Source organism: Lepidothrix coronata, unplaced genomic scaffold, assembly GCF_001604755.1.
Source record: "Lepidothrix coronata isolate B3197 unplaced genomic scaffold, Lepidothrix_coronata-1.0 Scaffold145, whole genome shotgun sequence".
Lineage (NCBI taxonomy): Eukaryota > Metazoa > Chordata > Aves > Passeriformes > Pipridae > Lepidothrix > Lepidothrix coronata.
The window spans coordinates 88,285-109,905 of NW_016690325.1; the positions used below are offsets into that span (position 1 = coordinate 88,285).

Below are 21,621 nucleotides of genomic sequence, written 5' to 3' on the forward strand. Positions count from 1 at the left end.
GTGACCTTTTTTTTTCACTACAAGATGTAAAATTTGATGCTGCATAGGCTAAATAACAGGTTATTTTACTGCAGATGAAAATGGATTTTAATACTGTTTGTTTGCTCATGTATCAGATTTATTGCTTCAGCTATCTCCACCTGAGCAAGTTGTTTGTGAAGGGGCTCTGCAAAACTCCCTTTGCTGGCCCTGGAGAGATGCTGGTTCATGAGACCTGTTTGAGATATGCACTGTGGACTGAGTGCAAGCCTAGGGGGACTATGTTAGCTGTCTGCAGGGCAGACCTCTACTTTGATTCAGAGAATCTCATCCCAAGTGTGTGCTAGTGAGCCATCTAGTCTGTAACAAGCTCCTCTGCATGGCAGAGGGGGCAGTCTGTGTCTGCAGCCCCTCACAGAGCCCCTAACTGTGGTAGTGAAGGACAGGTGAGATCTCCTCCTGCTGAGCAGGCCGGCACATACTGTGCCAAAGCTGGGCTACCAACCCGCTGCTCCCATGGGCATATCAGAAAGAACAAATCTTGAGCAAACAGCCAATAACAAAATCTGATTTTCGTTTGTTAGTCACACTGTGTATCTTGAAGGAGAGGCTGGTTTTTACTGGTGAGCAACTGGTTGTGCCAGTCACACCAGGGCGATAAAACTTGAGTTTTGCATAGCTGTGAGCACTGAGGTGTGGACTCCAGGCGGTGCTCAGATACGGATGTTTGCCAAGGGATAACTGTCCCTCTGGTGTGTGACTGTTCATTGGATGGGACAGTTGCTTAAAGAACCCCAAGCTCAGACCAGTCTCCATCCTCTGAGAGAGCCCTGACTGTGCCTGTTCAGGAGAAAGCCGCACTCCAGCAACAACATGTCTCAGCTGGAAACCGCAATGGGAATGATCATAGCTGTCTTTGACAACTATGCAAGGGCTGATGGCAACAGGCAAACCCTCAGCAGAGCAGAACTAAAGACCCTCCTGGAAAAAGAGCTCCCAAACTTCCTTGCGGTAAGAGAACAGCATCATTTCTGTGTAGCAGGTGTAAGAACTGCCTGCAGGCACAGTTTTCGGTACATTATCAGGGAAATTGCATCCAGAAATATGCAATGGTTTGTAGGAAAATGTAAAATAAAAAGATGCCTTGCACATACTGTGTAAAACTGATTCTAATATTTAGGTCCATTCTCTGTTTGCTAAATTCATCACTTGAGCTATCAGGACAATGGCTTTGAAATAGATTGAATTTCAACTTCAGAATTCACCTACTACTTCTGTGGTTCTGGATTTATCAGCTCACATCATGTCACAACTGCTGTGAAGGTGGTTGTGTTGTCAGCAGTTGAGGATCTTGATTACAGATGGGGAAGCTCTCTAAATATTTATATGCTTACCTTCTCTAGGTATTTATACTACATACAGAGTATGCTCACCAAAATGATGCATAAACCAGAACAACAGATGAACTCAGAGCAGAGTGTTTGGCATTTGTCTTTAATACCAAAAGAAAGACCTGAAAATATATTTTACAACATAGATTTGTATGTAATGATCAGGTGCATTTAAGGAGGTATTCAAGATACTTAATATGTTATAATAAAAGTTTTAGCTGCCGGGGAGACAAAAGGCTTTCCATTTTCAATTGTTTTGTATTTGCTTCCCTTCACTAAAAATCCAGAACATACTTTTAATGATCTTGTTCTTTCCACATGAGAGTAATGTTTCTCTGTCTGTACATTTATTGTTCTTAATGGCAAAAGTCTAGAACCAAGTGGTCCATGTCTGGCTCCCACTTTTTGTATCCAGAATAATTCAGGTTTTTAATAACTATTTCAGGGCACTGCAGCCAGGGTGCTTGACATAATTTAGTGTCTTTCCATGCAAGCTATATGAATTCACTGCATGAAATCCATGCCTGCTGGATTTATATCTCACAAATGAAACAGAGGTGCAATATTCAGAATAAGGACCTGGGTGGCTCAGGGAAAATAGATTAAAATGTTCCTGAAAAAGCTGTATAAAACAGATCAGTGCTTGTGACCCAACAGCATCATAGAAGTGTCCAGCTCCTGAGCACAGAGCTGTGTGTTACCTATAGCACTCCCGGGTAAAGAGAAACAAAACCAACAACAAACCCACAGTTCTAAGAAGGCATGGAAATCCCCCAGACACTCAATATTTGGTCTAAATAAAGTTGGGAAGCCACTGCACTAGATACCTACCAAATGGAGCGATGCTCAAAGGTCTCTCCTGACTGTGTTTACTGGCCAGGCATCACTTTTTCTAGCCTACAGATGCTTTTACTGGCTCTACTTATTTCCTGCAACTGCTGGAAAAACTGGAATTCTCAAGGAAGATAATTAGCTAGAGGTCCTCTTATGTTCTAGTCTCCATCTTCCTTTCCTGCTTTACCTATTCTAGAAAAAACCCAGCACTTTTATGCCCGTACTTCAAATAAATTTAAACCAACAATGTCCTGCTGTCCTGCCAGACAGGTAACTGCAACAAAAAAACATAAATCAAAAATCTGACTTCAGAAAAAAAACTTTTACCTGCATTTTCCTGAAATTTATATCCATATTTTTTTATTTGCAAGAAATTCTGGGAAACAGTGTTTTTAAAATGGTCATATATACTTTTGACCTTAGAACTGGTTACAGCTGACACAGCTCACAACTGTCTGGAAAGGTCTTGAATCAATCAGAGGCAGAAATACCACAAGACTGAAGAAAGTTATAAAGAGTTTCCAAAAAGCAATTCCCACTTGTGCATTTCAGAAGTAATTCAGAGGCTAAAATTAGTTCATGTATTTCACTTATAAAATTAAAACTCATTTTAATTTACAAAATGAAAAGGAATAAAAACTTCCAGACACATTCATCAGTCAAATCTAGAGAACTGGTTCAATTTTTAGTGATTTTAAAAGCGCATGTATTTAAAGTGAAACATGAAATTACAGAATGAGAAATTTAGTTAATTAGAACATGATCAAGAATTGCCTTCAGATTTAAATTAAGGTAGTAAATATTTTAAACTTGCAGAAATTTTCCAAAATGTTATATAATTTCTTTCTAGTATAATATCAGATTCATTTTTTGTTTATCTTCAACAAAATCCTCACGGTTGTTTCCTAGGTTAGATAGGTCTGTACTGCCATCCCCTGTTTATTTTTAAAACTGCGCTTTTGAAAATCCCTGGAGATAACCCCTGCTAGGACTTGGGCTGAAAAGCACTCCTGTTAGCTACTTTAGCAAATATCTTTTTTTTTTTTTCAGTAAATTTTGGCAAAATAAAAAATAAAAACAAAAACCCCAAAACTTAGAAAAAGATTACTCTGCTATTTTTTGCTGCGGTAGCTGAAACTCAGCATCCCCCCGGCTTCAGGAGGCACCTTCCCAGCCACCAGCTCCTGCGGCAGGACTTGAAGCACTTTTGAGGCTGTTTGTACCTTTTCTGGGGTGGAGATATTCAGTGAAGCTTAAATTTGGCATTTGCCCCAGGAAAGCATCATTTCACAAAACCACAAACTGCCTGAGCTCCAGCCGAGCCTCTCCAGGGGAGCGGATGGGGAATGCATGGCATTTAATTCATCTGGGTAATGTCCTCAGGAGTTTGTGTCACACAGCTTTAATCATGATGAATGTGGTTTTAAATGTAGAAAACATGTCTCTCCGTGACTGCAGCTCTCAGGTGTAACAAACCCAGGGACACGTGCTTCCCCGTGCAGAGGATGGGAACACTTGAGACTGCGCCTGTGCCCTGAAGATGGTGGGACTCATGTCTGGTCCTCCTGTCACCCAAAGCTCCCAACCTGGGCCTGAAGCCATCAGTGCCCTGAGTTCCTATGGGAAGGATGTGCGTTTCAGGCAGCTGGAGGAGGAGATGTGCAGCTCCCACCAAGATGGGCAGGTGGAGGTAGAGCAGTCCCACATGGTCCCACATCCTGTGCTGGCTGCTGAGCAGTTGCCTCAGCCAAGCACAGTGTGAAGGAACTCATGGCTCTGTACCCAGAAATATAACGCACAAAACAAGCAAAGAGAAGGAAAAAAGGGTCTCACTAGCAGAAAACATGATAACCTGATGTTCTGGGCAGGCTGATGGCAGGACTGCAGGCAGGAGCCTTTACACCTCCAGCACACCTCCCAGCACACATCCACCTCCCAGGCAACTTTATTATGATTCCCAACAGAAAGGTACCAAAGGTACCAAGTTTCTGAGCTGATACCAGCCTCACACTCCATGGGTGCCCCCACACACCTCAGCAAGGGGCCCAGAGCCCCACCAGGGACCTTGTTTGGGGTGTGGGTAGAGATACTGCTTCATTAGGGTTGTGCCTCCTCTCACCTCAACATGCTCTTTTCTTTTGCAGTCAGGGAAGGACAAGGATGCTATTGATAGAGTCTTCAAGAACCTGGATGAAAATGGAGATTCCCAAGTGGACTTCAAAGAATTTGTCCTCTTTGTGGCAGCTCTGACTTGTTGCTGTCATAAATATTTCGAGCAGAATGCAGCCAAATAGTTGTCAAACTGCTCACAGAAGCTGTCTTTGCGTGTGCTCCATATGCTAGTGGTATGGATCCCTTCACTCCTTCCATGTACTGCCATGAAGTTTGCAAGCATGCTAGGCTGTAAAAATAAACTCTACTGTGCTTACATCCCTGTCCTGAATGTTAATTCCTCCTCATTTGTGGAACAGCTTGGGTTTAGTGGCTCCCACTAAGCCACATGGAGTAGTTTCTCTCTTTCTCTGCTTTTTAAAATTCTATTCTTAGCCAAAAGGCTCAGTATTCATCTCAGTGCAGAGGCTGCACAAGGGTGAAGGCTACTGGAGCCTTGGATTAGCTGGAGGATGCTTTTATACATCAGCATCTCTGGGATGCAGCCACCAGGCTTCCACTGACAGACTGCAGCCCAAATCCACGCCTGTGCCACCACAGCTGTACAGAATGGGTCTCACTGGTGCTGCCTCAGGCCTGTTTGGTACCCTCAGCTGCGTGGTGGTTCCACAGCTGCCTCGTAGGCTCCTTCTCAGTTCAAACAACAAAACGAACCCAAACACCTTTTTTTTTTCAGCACAAAAGATTCTGTGCAGTTTTGTGTGCTGGTGAACCATCTCACCCAGCTCATATAGAGGTACTTCCTATGACGCCATAAGATTTTTATACCAATATATTGACATTACTTTAGTATTGGCAATATAGGTAGGGTTGTACACTACAACCATTTTATTTTAAATAAATTTAAATATCCTCCCAAATAGCATGCCATATTGGTTTTGCCTGAAGCAAGACTAATGTCAGCAATTATTGCTTCTTTACCTGAAAAATGTCTGTGTGGAGAACTGTAAGAGTTTGCTTTCAGAGGAGCAGGCAACAGGCATCAGCTGGAACTCTGCAGCTGGAACAATACTGACTCAATCTGTAGTTTGAAGCAGGTGAGCATCCCACTGCAAACTGCAAAAACATCAAACTTAGTTTCTTTATCTCCTGTTTGCTGCTATTCCTATCCTATACCAAAAGCCAAGTCTTTACCTGCCAGGTAGAGCTATAACCACCTCTGGCTGGAGGCCCTGTGAGATCATGCAGCACAGCAAAGGCAGGAAGAACAGTTTTGTAAGTGTAGAGCACTGCTTTAACTGCAAAAAACATTTTACTCTTCCTTCTGGAGCCTGGTACAATGTGCTGACTGACAAAGTTGCATGCCTGGAACAAGAGCTCAGTTTCACTGTGCTTCCTGAATCTGAAGTTAAGCCACAGGTTTGACCCTTTCATAACCCTGTATAAACATACATATGTTTATAGCTGGGAAAAATTTGGGCTTATTAACTTATTTCAGCCTGTTTTAATCATTACAGGTGCCATTTCACCTAGCTTACTCTGGTTCCTCAGTTTGGCTCTACCAACTAAACACCACTTAAAGCTTTATTCCTAATACCAAGGGCACAGTGTCCCAATACATGATGTGACTGCTGGCTGCTTTGGGAAAGGCTCTGCTCTTACTGTTGGGAGAGGTCAAGCATCCATGATACACAGGCCGGGTTTCCCTTGGTGAACACCCTTGTTCCCACCAGACTTGTCCAATTCTGGTAAGACCCCAGGGTCCCCCATCCCCTCATGCTTTGTGTGGCTGGTGTACACACCTGCAGTGTACCTGCCACAAACACCTGCAGAGGGGTTCCCCACCCAAAAAGCATCAGATCCATGACATCTCTGAGTGGGAGCAGCTGCGGGTGCAGCTGCAAACAGCGCTGCAATGGGTGCTGTTTGCCTGTGGCCGCGGTCGAATCAGACAAAGGCCATACTTAATGTGCAATGAAACTCAGTGAGCACTGCACACATTCACGGCTTCTCTGTCACCTTGCTGAGGACAGATTCCCAGCTTAGCATGGGCATACAACAAAAGCCCAATGATCAGTTATGCTTCATTCTGAAACAGACTGGTGTAAGTTCATAAATTAATATCTGTGTGTGCAAGAAATTTCTCAAGAAAGGAGACCTGTATGTGTGTGTCTGTCTCCTGTGTGTGTATCTGTCCCCTGCTGAAAGGGACAGCAGGGCTTTTTCCCCATTCCAGTGCTGCTACAGACTGAGCTCTTGCAATCAACCATTTTGAGCAGGGGTCTGCCTTCTAATCCCCAAATCCTTGTGGCACACAGTCGTTCTGGACAACACTCAGAGGGTTGCTAAAGGTCCTGGATGGATGGAGATTAATTGCATCACATACATTACAGAATGCATCACACTTGCAGAAGTACCATTACTTGTGTAATTAACAACAGTAATATTTCTCTGCACTACATAAGCAAGAAAACTACTCATCACCAAAATGTGCAAAATTCTTCCCAATCAAGGGATCTCAAATTAGCCTTTTTTTTTCAGAGACTACTTCATATTATTTGAGATATTTTTACAGCTCTACTCCAGCATGGCTGTGCCCAATGGCTTCTGTGCAGCTCACCACCTGCAAGGACTGGCAGATTCCAGTGTCACATCCCTCACTATTTTGTCAAGGCTATAAATGAGCAAAGCGCTCTGCTTATTGCAGAGCAAGTTGATTATAAATTCCAGAGTCAAATTTCCTATATTGCACATTTAGCTGGCTAGTGGTATAAACCATCCTCAAGTGAGGAAATCTCAGTGATACCTATCACTAGTTGATTGGTGTGTCCTAATTTTTTTAAATGTATGGTTCCTTTTTTAAGTTTAGCATTAATATCTAATGTTCTGCATTGCTTCAGAATATCCATCCTCACTGAAATTAATTTTTTTACCACTGTGTGGCACTAAATGCAGCCTTTTTATTACTCACTGAGCCCAAAATTCCATATATCATTATTGAGACAGAATGTAAAGAATCTGTGTTAAGATTAAAAAAAATCAGAAGTGTTCTTAACATTGTGGCAATATTATGTCTGGACAAATACTTGCCATGTCCCATTGAGAGCATTTCACTGATTGCAGTGGAAACAGCAGGAGCTGAGGGCCAGGCAGAGGCTCAATTTCTTGAGCTTTTGGAAGGGCTGCATCAGCCCAGTCCCACTCTTGGGAAAGAGCTTCCCCTTATTTGTAAATTGCAACCCCATGTGCAATTTATTGTAGTGTTGTTCTCCACGCCATTGAAATCACTTTTAAAACATATCCCTTAAAGAGAAGGTTGGTGAAAAGCTCCTCCTGTCTTGTCAGCCAAGGGATTCACCTTGTCACTCCTTTTTATGTATTGGATTTTTAAAACTATACTGTTGAGCAGTGAGAGCTGTGACGTTTCACTCTTATTTCCTGAAGTTCCAGCCCCCAGTGTCCAATATCCACACTATTTGACTCACTCTTTAATGCCATTTTGACCGCTTTCCTTATATTCCACAGGGGTTTTTTCTGTGCTTGAGGACTTGGCTTACCCTGCTTATCTGCAGTTCTGCTCACAGAAGCCTGAAGCTGCTTTGTGACCGCTCCACCTCCCAGAAGGGTTCAGACCTACCATGATGAGCTCAAGCACCTTCACTTCCCTGAGAGAGTACCTGAGCTACCCCTCTTGCCACCAGCTCAAGTGTGCTCTAAAATGCGTGGGATCTTATTTCTCATTGTTCCTACACACCCCAACCCTGCAAACTCTTGTGTTGAACTCTCGTTAGGCCCCCTGGTCCCACCATACATGTGGGGACACCTGAGAGCTCAGAGCCAGTGCCTGGGACCACACGGATGCTATGAGCTGCTTTGCTAACCTGAAGGAGCTGTGCATGTTCAGAGCTGCAGAAAGAGGCAAAAGAAAAGGGGTTTAGGGTTTTTTTTTCCTTTTTCCCTGCAGATTTTTCAAAAGCTTAACTCTGTAATGAATATTCATTTCAATGTAGTACTGAAAATTCAACTGATGACACCTCAGGGAGAAAATGATCCGGGAATAAAAGAAATTAACATATAGCTCCCACCTTACCATAGAACAAAAGTGACTTTTCAGAATATATTATTTAACCTAAAAGCATCTGAACAGAGTAACTTTAGTATCTTTCCATCTATTAATTTTCTTTCACAGTATTATTATTCACTATGAACCCACAGTTTACCCTGAATATACCGTGTATTTCCTTCTTTCAGGAAACTTTTGTCATTCAAGGTTCAAGTTACAGAGATGCTAGACCTGGTTTTATACCTGCCATTTAATCTCAGCTCTTAGACCTAAATGCATTATGTAGGATGAGATAGTTTAAGGAACAGTATAGGCAGCTGCAAGAGAAAGGAAAAGACAACTTCAAGAGCAGCTTGGTATATACAAGCTAACAGTTGTGGCTTGTGCATATTTGACTTAATTATCTTAACAGAAAATAAAATATATGGGAAAATATATTACCTGCAAATGATGATATGGGAAATCATCATCTGTGTTGAGCTCCAAATAAAGCAAGGCTTAAAGGCAGAAGTCAACGAAAGTCGGTAAACCAGCCAACAAGTATTTTTATTATCTTATACTGAAAAAAATATAAATTCACATTAACACTAAATCAATTCTATGGATCAAGATACTCCAGTATCTATAGTTGCCATTTTGAAATCTGGTGACTCTTCAGTTTTTAAAATGACATTGAAATCTGATTTCTGAGTGTATATACAGGAGAAAACAGGATAATGTTACCTAACCCTGCAGCTGCTCGTGGTCACTTATGCTGTGGTTTTGCCTGGGAACGTTCCTCATTATTTTACCTTCAAGTTCATCGAGGCTCATGGAAAAAAATAATTTACCCAGTCAACCATCCCATTTATCTCCCCAGTAAATGCAGTTTGGGGATGGAAACTGGAGATTTCTTTCCCAAAGCCCTCTGAGCATCCTACACTAGCAACGTGCACGTCCACCACTTGACCTAGAGTGCCAAAATCAATCCCTTCACAAAATACATTTTAGCTGCTGGTTTCCTTACTAAAGGTGGGCAGAGAAGGAGGAGGAGATGTTACCTGTCTTTTATGTGACACTGTGAAATGCTCCTGTAAGAGCTGGGGAATTGTGTTCAAACCTTTCCTTGCCTGAAACCCACACACGCCAGCTGCATGCACGAAAGAGCAGGAGGCCCAGGGCACCTGACTCTGGCTCCCTCCACTGTGGCAGAGGCCAGTGAGGCTGAGGAGGTCTGAAAAAGGGTACATGAGAAGCAGCATGTCTCTGTAGCTTGGTAGATGGAGTATATAGCTGACTGCACAGGTGTCTGTGTCCCAAATACATGATAAGGGCAGATTCTGTGTTTTAGTAACTGTTTAATACAAAATACACAGCTGGTATAATTGAAAAGACATTCCTTGCCAGGTGAGTTCCCAAACCACTGAACAGTAGAACTATGGTCGCTGCTCTGGTTCTCTCTCTTCGACCATGTTCTCTGCAACAGGCTGAAAAGGTGTCAGCAGAGGAGGACGGGGAGCACCTTCTCCATGTCCTCCTCCTTCTCTTCCTGCTCCTCCTCCTCCTCACCCTCATCTTCTTCCCTGAGGGAGCATCTCCTCCTTCTGCCCCGTAAAACAGCGGGTGATGCTCAGCCCACCACCAGCAGAGTCAAAGTCCTGCTGGTACATTTTCCCACCCTAACCACTCAGCAGAGCTCAGCAAAGCTCTTACATGAAAAAAAAATGAAGCTGACTCCTGCTCAAGTACCTGGAAGGAAGGATTTATGTCTCTATTTTGCTAAAGAGAGTTCATGACTGCAGCCCAAGTGGGTTCTGACCTTGCCTGGCTTCCTCTAGGCCATCCCCTTTTGACTGTGTCATGAAGCTTCCCAGCAGATATGCTCATGCTTTTGGGTCCCTTTCTGAGATACCTCTCTCACGTGCTGGGAGGGGAGCCTTGGGGCTTTACACAGGTTTCTGCAGGCTGCTCAGATCCACCCACCTGGAAATTAGTCATTCCAGCAGCTAATTGACTATGCTTTTGTACAGCTTTTTCAGGCCATTTTCCTCACCAGACTCATTCCTTTCTTTTTTCTACCTAGTCAATAATTTTTTCTCAAACTTGTACCAACATACAAATCTCTGGGTCACAGCTCCATTCTGGAAGCTGCATATTATCTGAAGGGAGAGAAAACTTCATTTTTTAAGGGCACATCTCTGCTGCTCTCCAGCAAGTGATCAATAGATGCATACAGCATACTATGTTGCAGGACTAGGCACCAGAATATTCTATAAATGGATTTGAGTTTGCCCTTTGAACCTTTCTATTATATCCAAAAAAAGTACTGGTTTTTTTTTCTCATGATTTTATAACTTTCTATTTAGATGCAATTGCCAATAATATTTTCCTTTTTTTTATGACAAGAAGAAGTAGGTCTCTGCAGCATTAGGTACCTATTGACTGTTGCCTTCAGAAGGAACAAAAGGTTCCTGAAAAGAAATGGGTAAGAAAGCTGAGCAGAGGTCTGCTGCGAGAGCCAGGAACTTCCTCTCCAGGATGTAAGTACAAGAAGCAACCTGCAGGTCACTTATGCAGTTTTAGCCTTGCTACCTAAAAGGGCTTAAACCTGATGAAGGCTTGAAATCTTGGGATTGTGGGTTTGCTTTGGAAGCATTTTAATGTTCAAGTATTTATTTTCCTTAGGGCTGCAAAATCCCTGTTATAGTGATTATAATGCATTTTTTCTCCTCCATTCCAAACCCTACTCTGTAATTTAAGTCTGTGGCTTAACTTTGACTAAGCAGTTTCAGATGGAGACATTGTGGAAGCCACCAATACATCATAAAAGTCAATTTTGTGTTTCTGAATCAACTTCCTCACCTATGCTGACCTCAGTCTCCCCATCCTCTCTGTGAGATTTCCTATCTGTCAGTGCTAAGTTAATAGGTTTAAAAGACTGAGCAGTAAAATCTGCAGAAAAGGTAAAAGGTCAAAGACCCAGTGCCCTCTGCTGTTCTTTCTGCAAGTACTAAGAGGGTTGTCTGAAACGAATATTTAATCTCCCATGACAAAACCAACTTCTTCTTTCCCATCACTGACTTCCCAAATGAAACAGGTGAGAGAAAATAAAAACACAGAGCTGCAGCTGTAGAGGAGCTGGAAAGGATCTAAAGTAAATGAAAAATCCAAAGTAAAGCAGGGGTGGTGCTAGGTTTGTCTTGGAGGGCTCTGTAGTTAGAGGCAAAGGCAAGTGCCTTGCCTAGGGCTCAGCCTGGGACTCACTCTGTGGCTGGGGCTGGGAGAAAAGGAAAGCCCAAGCTGCAGTTTTAGGCTGCTGGAAAGCATCTTCCAGAGCTAACTTGGGGCTGCTGCTTGAATATGTGGTCTGAACATGGAGCTGAGTGCCTGGCCATGTGCCATCTTACATTCCAAATTCACAAGGATGCTGAAAGCCATACACTCCTTATGTTGGTATTGTTCCCAGGCATTATCTCAGGGGCAGGAGGATTTTAATCTGGTTTGGGCAGGATAAAGGCAATTCCTGCAAAACCAGCTACTGTCCTACCAGAGACTTCTGATAGGGACTGTCAGCTTTCCCATGTAATGAGGCAGCAGCAGATCCTCGCTGACAGCCTGCCCCTGCTAACAGACTCTGCAGGCACATCACCTCACCTCCTTGAGCTGGAGAGGCAGGGAAGATAACAAAGGGCAGGATAAAGCCAAGACAGCAGTGGGGTGAGGCAGACCTGCAGGACAGGATACTTTCCCCATTTCCTTGTTTTCCCCTGCTTTCCACACTTTTCTCCTTCTTTTCCTTCCTATTTTCTTGCAGCCCAAATATGAAGGAGCCTTTCAGCAGAAAAGCCACTCTGTGGTTTATTCTGTAAATAACAAACCACAGCATTTCTGTCCTGCAAAGTCCCGCAAACACAAGCAAATGAACTGTCCTCTTCTCGACAGAGGTGGCTGCTATTTTGGCTCACAGTCCAGCCTGCACAACGTAGTCCTTTCTGGAGAGTCTCACCCTGCTGCATCGCAGCTCAGTCTTTCAGCCCTCAGAGAATGAGCACATTAGGAGCTGAATATAAGCAATGTTTGATTCCAATTTGCTCAGGCTATGCCCAATTACTTTATTAATGGACTGGTTTGAAGCAGAGTTCAGATAAAACAAAGCTGTGCTTTAGGTTGGGTTTTGCAGCCCTCTCAGTTTTAGAGCAATAAAAGAGAAGCAATGTTAACCTTCTTTCTGGGGGATGTTGTCTATGGAAGCATGAGCTAAAGATCTCTCCATGGGCAGCCTGTCCTCTCAAGAGCTCAGTGCTAATGACAGCAGAAAGACAAATAATTTCATTTTCCTGATACCTCTGATTCTGAAAGGACGGCTTTTCAAGAAACAGTTCACAGTTCTAAATAACTGTTTAATCATTCTTTTGGGATAATAAGCATGGTGCTTCCCCCCACCAAGCAAGTCCAGGGTCCATTTGGGTCTCCTACAATCCCACTCTTGGATTAAGTTCTCCTCTACAGGAGTGTTTCAGGTACTCAGGAAAGCAGAGAGAAGGGTTTTTAGAGAGATTCAGGGAACCTCTGGACCAGTTCCCTGGGGTATCAGGAACAGGTTGCTCACAGCAGCATGCAGGTGGTGATAACTGGGTGCTTCAGAGAAAACTGAGTGAGGCTGCTGACCCCTGGATGGGAAGGGGAGACAAGTGTCACCCCCACCACCCACCCCAGAGTTGAGGCCTTGAGACTGGACAAGGTGATAGTAAGAGGAGGTAGCTTTACGTAGATTTCTGCTATTGTAAAGCACGATTTTGCCCACTTTAATACTCTGCCTCTCAGAGATTAGAACACCCAATACATGGGCTTGGAAATGCTTTCTGTAGAAGGAATCAGCACAGGCAGAGCCATCTCACATGGAGCAGCACAAGGCACAGAACCATAGACATGATGGAAGGCTGATGTCCTGTGAGATGATGTCTGGAGCCTGCTATGAACTGGCTCCAAGCCTGGACTCAGGTTCAGCAGTGCTGACCACTGTCCCATCCACAGACTTCTGTGTAACTCAGGGAGGTCATCTTTGAAACAAAGGGTTTAATGGTGGCTACTCCCTGCTCTGCTCTGTAACTGCTGGTGTGACCCCTGCCTCTTTTCTATTTCTACCTGTTCTTTGAAAGAATCATCTTCAAAGAAATAGAAATCAATTATTAGTGTATTTACCATTCTGCAGAGTCAATTATTGTATTTTTTTAAAAGATTTTCTTTAGATTTCAGATTTTTAAAAATTAAAAAAATAAAAGTTTTTTTTAAAAATCTTGGGCTTCACATAGCGTGGTAAGTAAATACAAACCTAAAAATTTTAATAAGTAAAACAGAAGTTTGGGGGGTTCTTCTACTGCCTGGGAGAACTTATCAGTATAACTGTTTTGTAAAAGATACCCATGTCCTCCTGAAACTTTTTTTATCTTTAAAAATGTACAGAGTAAAACAGCTAGAAAATGAATGGCAGCTAGAAAAGAACACAACAAGAAAAAAAGAAGTACAGGCCTGCTAAGTGTGTCACAATTTATAACCACATGATTTTTCCAAATAGCATCAAAAGTCAACTATACTTGGACAAGAAGTGGTGGCCTTCCTCCTGTCTGGCTATAGGAATGCTGATACAGAGCCACTAAACCCTGTCCCTTGGCATAAAGATGTGGGGATTAAGATTTTTGCTTGGGAAAAACTCTCAAAGTGATTTGAAAAAAGTGCTGGGTCCTCAAATCCAGTGGATAGCAGAGAGTACTAAGTTTCACAATTAGTCAACAATATGGGGTGATAGAAGACAATTCATTATAACACACAAAAGAGCCTTAAATGCTTTGTTATAGGACATTGTTTGTTCTCTGTTTGCATAGTGCCTTTGTTTCAAAGTACAAGTGAAGGGTAACAGCGGTGAAACAGAAAGCAATACTTGACAATGAAAGCAAACAAGTCATCAGCTCTGGATCCCCAGCGAGAAAAATAGATTGGGCTTAGGAAAAGAAAAAATCAAGACAGTGGGAGAAGCAGCATAAAATAAAGAAAATATATTCCTATGGCTATATTTAGAGCTGAAAACGTGAATGATAAGGAAGTATTTTTTTGCTGCATCACCTTGGGGTAAGCTGCAGAGACCATGTCTACCTCTACTTTAGACCTTTTCTAGCATTCTCCTTTGCTAGGTGCCTAAGTCTGCAATACCCCATTGCAACGGATGCTACAATTTTTGAATCATCTACAGACACTACTGATGAGTCTGACCTTATGAGAAACATTGCAGTACTTAGCAAAATCATTTTAGCTTTGTTTTTGTCCCTCAAATAGCTGCCTTGCCAATGCCCTTTGCCCCCTCCTTCCACAAAGAGATTCTGCCTCACCCTTGTCATTATCTACCCTCCACCAGGAGAACTGTTACCCCTGTTCTCCCCTCCATGCTGTCCTACGTGCCATCTGGTGCCTCTCTGCCTCTGCCCCAGGAACTGTCTGCAGCCGGGCTGGGAATCACGGCAGCCCCCAGGAAGAGAGCGGAAAATAATGTGGAAAAAAAAAAAAAAGAACTCTTCTTGAGAGTGTGGGGATGTTGTCCAAATAAAAGCAGATGTAATCATTTCCATAGACCCCAGGTGAAGAAGTGCTGTGCACGACCAGCAGCTGAGGGACTGACAGCAGTGGCCACGTTGCCCTGCAATCAGTTCTGGCTTGATGCACTGGACAGAAGCAGGTTCTACCTTCCCAGTCTACCCTGGAAAACCTTGAAAGCAAACATTTGGGACATATGGAGTAATTTGGGGCCTGGAAATAAATTAAGATTCTGGAAAAGACAGGCAATGTTAGCAGACACGTCTCTGGCTTTGACCTTCTAAAAACCCAGGAATTAAAACTATAATTAATAGCTGTGCCATCAGGTTTTGGCTCCACTTAACATGACCCTTTCAACAAAGTCTTGAGCCTTCTTTTTCTTTCCAGGCTGACTTCTGCAAGATCAAGGACAATTTGCTCCAACAAACTGGCCACTGACCTACATAGAGCAGCAAAGCTCAATGCAATAAAAGGCAAAGATAAACTTCCTTTTTAAAAATAATCTAAGTTTAGAAACAATTTAGATTCTAGTGTAGCTGTGTGACTCCAGAAGCTGCAGAGCCTAAAGACAGTGTTTTAATCTCTACCTGGCTCTTGGCAGATCCTGTTCTAGTGCTGATTTTGCAGCTAAAAAATCCCTATTTAAGATGTTAGTAGTTCTTAATGGCAGATATATAGATAGAGGCACAAAGAAACCATATTTCTCAATATTTAACAGTTTCTAAACATAGTACTTTGTATTAATTTGAAGAGATCTACTCTAATTTATGCATGCTGCCCAGCTCAAAGGAGGTCCAAATTCCTGACCTAAGCCTCCAGGCAGTAAGGCAAGATAAGTAAGAAATGTTAATAATATCTCTCATTATGTCTCTAGTTACTTACAAGTCTTTCAACAGTTTTCAGGGCTGGGATTTTCCAAGCTGCTCAGTGTTGGTCTAGCTCCAACTTTGTTGCTTCAAGTGATTGAGGCATTCAGTCAAAATAGATCCCAATATGAATACATAATTTGGGATATGGAAGTGATTTTTTTTCCTACTCTTATGAAGTAATATTTTGATCATTAAATCACATTAACTGAGTCTTCTGTCAGCCCTGATACCATTTATCCTGGTAGATCCTATGTTCATCTTGCTGCTGTTGAAAGTGGTTGATGTTTGACGACCCAAGCACATAGTCAATTATATAATTTCTTAATTTGTATCAGGAGATTTTAAAAGTGCAACTCATAACATATCTAAGCAAAAAAGCCCTTACATGTGAGAAATTACTGGCCATCCATTTTGTGATCAAACTCATACAGCAAGATTAGTGATCATCTGTAGCTCAGCTGTTATTTTTACTGGGTTATCAAAGCCCTGGGGAGGATTTTGTAAAGCTATTTAGCCTGAAGGAAGGGATTAAAGAGGTTTCTCCCCATGAAACATCTGTTGCAAATGTACTTTCTAATATTCAGAGCAGAATGTTAAAATTAATCAGAAAGGGGAAGAGCTGGGCTCTCTGCTCAGCCATCCCACTTCTTTCCCAGCCCAAAACAGAAACTTTCCCAACACTAGAGACCAGAGGACTTCTTTGGATGCTGTGCCCCTCACTACCTTGACAGGATACTTCCAACTTTTTCCTCCAGCTCTCTTCCTTTTTGTCAATTAATGAGAAAATAGGACTTGAAGTGACTGTGAAATCCAGAAAATCCAACCATCCATGACTCCTTCCCTTCTTGCCCTAATTCCCAGACTCTACACTGATGTGTTTGTGGTATATGCACTTGCACACATATTCTTTTTGCCAAACAGGTAGCTGCTGGAATAGCGCATAATCATGCCTACTTTGAGCAATAGCTGATTTTTTTCTCAAATGGAGCCCATCATCTACAATCCCCCTATCTGTGTGAACAACCACTAGAAAGAAAAGAATAGATAATTAAACAAACTTGAGCACTAACAGTTCTGATATTGATATGGCCCAAGAGCTGTTCTCTGTACCTTTCTTCTCCTCATACAGGGCTCTCTCAAGCCCCCTTATCTCAGCCCTAAGATAAAGCCTGTACTGCAGGGGCAAGGATAACTTTTCCTCCAGCAGCAGATAGGACTAGATTATGCTGTGCTTTTACTGCTCATACTATTGCTTTCTATAATATGTAGGGGGAAAGGAAATACCCAGAAATAAGCAAGCCCTTTCACTACAGAGCAATATACACTGAGCAAACTTTAGTGCTAAGAGAAGTTGGATAAAAACAAGTTCCCAGTTTATTCTCCTGGCTCATGCAGAGGAGATTTCCAGAGAAACTGAGGAGACCCAACTTAGACTTAATGCTTTTTTTCATTATTGAGTTTAAGAAAACAGTCTATTTTGGTTTTTTTTTTAAATATAAGTGGGGAAAGAATTACATACTCATGCTTACAGATGCTGAAGCTTCAGGATGAGGGAGGGAATGGCTTACTGGTAGCATCACAATAGTATCTTAATGAAAGCTACAAGTGACACTGATCACACTGCATTTCTGTCCTCAGTTCATCTAGACAAGGGACAGACCTCTCAAAAACACATCATCTTTGCTGCTGCTGCTACCTCACCAAGCACAAGAGCAGGAGCAGCACAGCTATAGTGGCTGCTAAATGCTTAGCAGGACATACCTGTCCCTGGCACTCCGTGCTCCCAGCTCAGAGGAAAGGGACAGAAGTGTTTCGTTCCCCTACGCCAAGTTCACCTGTTCCAGGTGAGCTGCTGCCAGCAGATCTGAGTGCAGAAACAGTGGTGAAGTAATGATAACATACCTACTATGCATGTGCTAAGAAATAACAAAGCAACAATACTAAGGCAAAAAACTCCTAAAGCTGGATACTTGGGGAGCTCCCAGGAGGGCCCAGGACATACACTCTGTAGTCATCCAGGAATGGAAGAGGTCTCTTCTTGCAAAGGCAGCTTGTGGCAACAGAAAGTAAAACAGACATTTTTAAAAGACTTGTTTCAGGGTGATATATAGAAGACTCAGAGAGAATTTCTAGTGCCGAGTATGAGGACAAGGTCATAAATAAGAAGGCAAACAGTAAAGCTCCTGCAAATGCCTGTACCTACTGCTAGAAATTGCAAAGATTAACTGGTATAGGTACACTAGCCAAGCTTCTCTACGATGGCATGGGCTTTAAATAAAGTCCTTAAGCATATCCTTGTTTGAGGTTGTTGTACCAGAAATCCTGGCAAATACGTCCCAAAATCTGAGAGGATACATTGACCAGTTGACTGGAATTTCTTTCCGAGTTAATGAGGAAGGGATGAGCAGCCTTTTCCCATCACGGGTAAGCACAGGCTGTGCTGCAGTAATTTAAGAATCCACCTTCAATGTCTTTTCAGACCTTTTGGTTGAGAATAACAAAACAGTGAAACATGTGAGTTCTTGTCTACTAAAAAATGGAGTAAATCCAGAGTAATGTCACAGGGGGTCATAAACCAGCCTGTAAATAATGACTGAAAGGCTGGGCTGTATTAAAACTGGTGATATGTGATTAAAAAAAGCTCTTTCCCCTTAGCCTCTGTGCCTACATCCAGGTGACATGCTGCCCTCTCTATGGGGATGGCTGGAACACAGCAGTTGACTTGGCAACTACTGCTGTAATAAAATATTTTCCCTCTGGATCAGAAAGTAATAAAACCATAGTGACAAAATGCACCCTGCATTTTTCTCGTGTAATAAATCTGCTTTTATATTTAAAGAACATACTTTTTCTCCTGGGAGGACACATATTTCTTTCCTCAGAATACACTGTACCAGCCCAATTTCTGTGTGAAGGAGTGAGGCAGAAGTGTAAAAGAGGAGTTTTGTGCAGGTTGCTGCTGGTGGAGACACAGGAGATGTTTAAGGGACATCCATGGGCTTTGCTGAAGATACTGCAAGGAGCAAGCCATTATACAGATTGCAGACAGCTGGCTAGCAAGACAGAGGTCTGCCTAAGCCTTCCCTACCTTGGGAGAAGGATTGTCAGTCTCCCACTCTAACATGCTTCTGAGCACAGCCCAAGACCATTTACTCAAGCTGTGAGACTCCTACAGAATCTGTACAGGCTGTTGTGACCTGTCCTTAAAGCCACTTTGACTTAAGATATTGAGATAATACCTTCTGTTGAGGGGTGGGTGAGAAAGGAGATAAGGCAATTTCCAGGTACACCCTGCCTTAGGTGGGCTGCTGCCTGGCTTTAGAGGACATGGAGCTGTTCCCTGAAAGGAGTAATCAGAAATAACTGCACTCTTACATGGCATCTGTAGCCAAGTCTCAAACACAGATTACAAATAACTTGCCTTGAATATAATCTTGGCTTTTCTGTTTAAAACAGACATCTATTAACCAATTATCAGCCAGCAGTTATACAGCATTCCCAAGTACAGCAGAATCAGGATTCATGGTGTGAATGGTAGCTGCTTCTTTTTCCTACATTTTTTGCAAAATAACTCTGGGAAGGCACACAGTGAGGCAAAGCCTCTGAAACACATTTAATTAGATAAGCTGAATCTGCAATGTAGAATTTGGAAACTGTCCATGTTCAGGATGGATAAATCAGTAATCTGGCTGGGTGATAGCAGACTCTGCTGATTTGTGTGTGAATCAGCCACTGCTCTTCTGGGTTTCCCTTTCCCCTCCCCTCCAACCCAGTAATTCATTTGACCACCTCTTCTCCCATCCAAAGGTTGTGGGGTTTTTCACATAGCATACTTCTGCCCTGAAACACAGACACATGCAGACAGACAAACACAGACACACACGCGGACTTGCTTTTTCAACACTAGCTTCTTACAGGGGTAGAGAAGTGGAGGTGAACAGATGAGCTTGCACAATATTATAATCCAAAATTTAAGGTGTCTGTGGTTGGTCCTTCCTCAGGTAACTGCACCCAGAAGGTAGACTGCTCACAGTTGAAGTTAATTCACTGGGATCTCAGTCACCATCTTTTAACATTGTCTAAGAAGTGCTGGAAGTGTGCCACATCCCCTGCATGCTCATATCAGGAGTCCAGAGACAAAACTCCACAGGGCTGAGGGCAGCAGGGAAGGGGCAGAGCTCTCAGTGAGCACAGCGATGCCTTCTGCAGCTGGAGGGAAGAGGAAGATCGGGAGCTGGGGGGAGAATGTCTTCAGTGGAGGACAGAAAGCAAAGAGTCTTCAATTCCTGAAGCTGCAAAGCAGATTAAAAAGAGGAGTCACTCTCTGGCATTTTCTCTCTCGACAGCAAACCACTGGCCAGCTGCTGTGAAAGGAAATCCATCAGATTGCTTACAGTGTCACCTGGAGATGAAAAATAATTTTTCTGTAGCTAGAAAATATTTGGGCCTAACTGACACTGGTAGTGCTGCAACCCCAGGGAAAAATACAGTGAGGGAGGGGGAGACAGGGTTGAAAATGCAGGAGACGTGCTGTGTTTGCACAGCAGGCTGCTGGTCCCCGGGCAGCCTGTCATCACTCCTGCCTGCCCGCAAAGCAGGTACTTGACGTGTGCCTGCAGAACATGACTGAGTAACACATCTGCGCTCCAGAGGATGCTTCAGCTGCACTGGCCTATGAGCAGGAATCGAGGCATGTCTTACAAATAAATAATTTTTGAATGACAGATCATGTGAAGGTTGATTTCAGAGGGCTTTGTGTGCTGGGCTGGGTTATTATGTGTGTAATTACATGCAGGCAGTGACTGAAACATTTCCTGCAGCTCTCTCCTCCCTCGTGTGAGTTCCCTGGTACTCACTCACACATTTGCTTTCACAGTGTAATCTGGCTTTCTGAGGGGAATGCTTATTTTCACCTGCCTCCCTGGTGAAGTTTGGCAAGGCTGTGAAATCAGACTGTCTTTGAGACATCTAACACTAGATTCCTTTTGGTTGAAAAGTTTGGTATTCCATTTTGGGAAAATAGTTATGCTGTAGCTCCATTGAAGAACTTTTTAAAAGGCTGATTCCTGATGTCCCTTCAATTAATCATGCTTTCAAAAAAAGTTTATTTAATACATCAGAGCTAAACATATGTCATGCACACGTAAATAAATGCCCTATTCACCTGCAATAGCATTCAAGCCTCATGAAATCCTTTGCTGGTACCTAGACCGATCAGCTGAGAACATTCTGCACAAGTATAGTCTCTTCAAATTAGAACTAAGCCCATTTTTTAGGTGGCAGGGCAGGGAAGGAAGCCTGGGCTTTACCACTTTTAATAAAAGAACAAGAAGTAACACCATTTTCTTTTTCCAAGGTTCTTCAGTGAGTATTTTTCACAACCAATATATTTTCTTCTTTCAAGGCAAATATATTGCTCTTTTGCTGGTTGAAATATGAAGCCAAGGAATCTATATTGATCTCATAATTTTAAGCTGGAAAAAAAGCCATCTGTGCTCTAAGAAGCTAACAAGAATAGATAGCTGACCAGTATCAAGGTTTCCACTGTGCTTTGACTCTTGCTGCAAGCGTGCTGTCCACACAATTCTTGAACTACAAAGACCAGAGTCAAAGTGCTGGCTTTATACAGCATATGTGCATTTCAGCTCAAGCAGGTTTAGCTGTGGGCACACACTGGCTCCATTTCTTCTAACAAATGTCTCGCTATTTGTCTCAACAGCACAGACCAGCATCTTTTCAGCAGAACAGTCACTACCATTGCTGGTCCTGCCTGCCATGTGCACATTTGTGCCAGACAAAGCAAGAAACT

At 42.8% G+C, this 21,621-nt stretch overlaps 1 protein-coding gene across 1 annotated transcript; it reads left to right on the plus strand.

Annotated features, from left to right (window-relative positions):
- The first annotated feature begins 677 nt into the window (after positions 1 to 677).
- S100P (S100 calcium binding protein P) lies at positions 678 to 4,632 on the plus strand. Its single transcript, XM_017828015.1, has 2 exons — positions 678 to 990; positions 4,349 to 4,632. The coding sequence occupies exons 1-2, from the start codon at positions 853 to 855 to the stop codon at positions 4,496 to 4,498; spliced, it is 288 nt and encodes a 95-aa protein (XP_017683504.1). The 5' UTR covers positions 678 to 852; the 3' UTR covers positions 4,499 to 4,632.
- Positions 4,633 to 21,621: the final 16,989 nt, after the last annotated feature.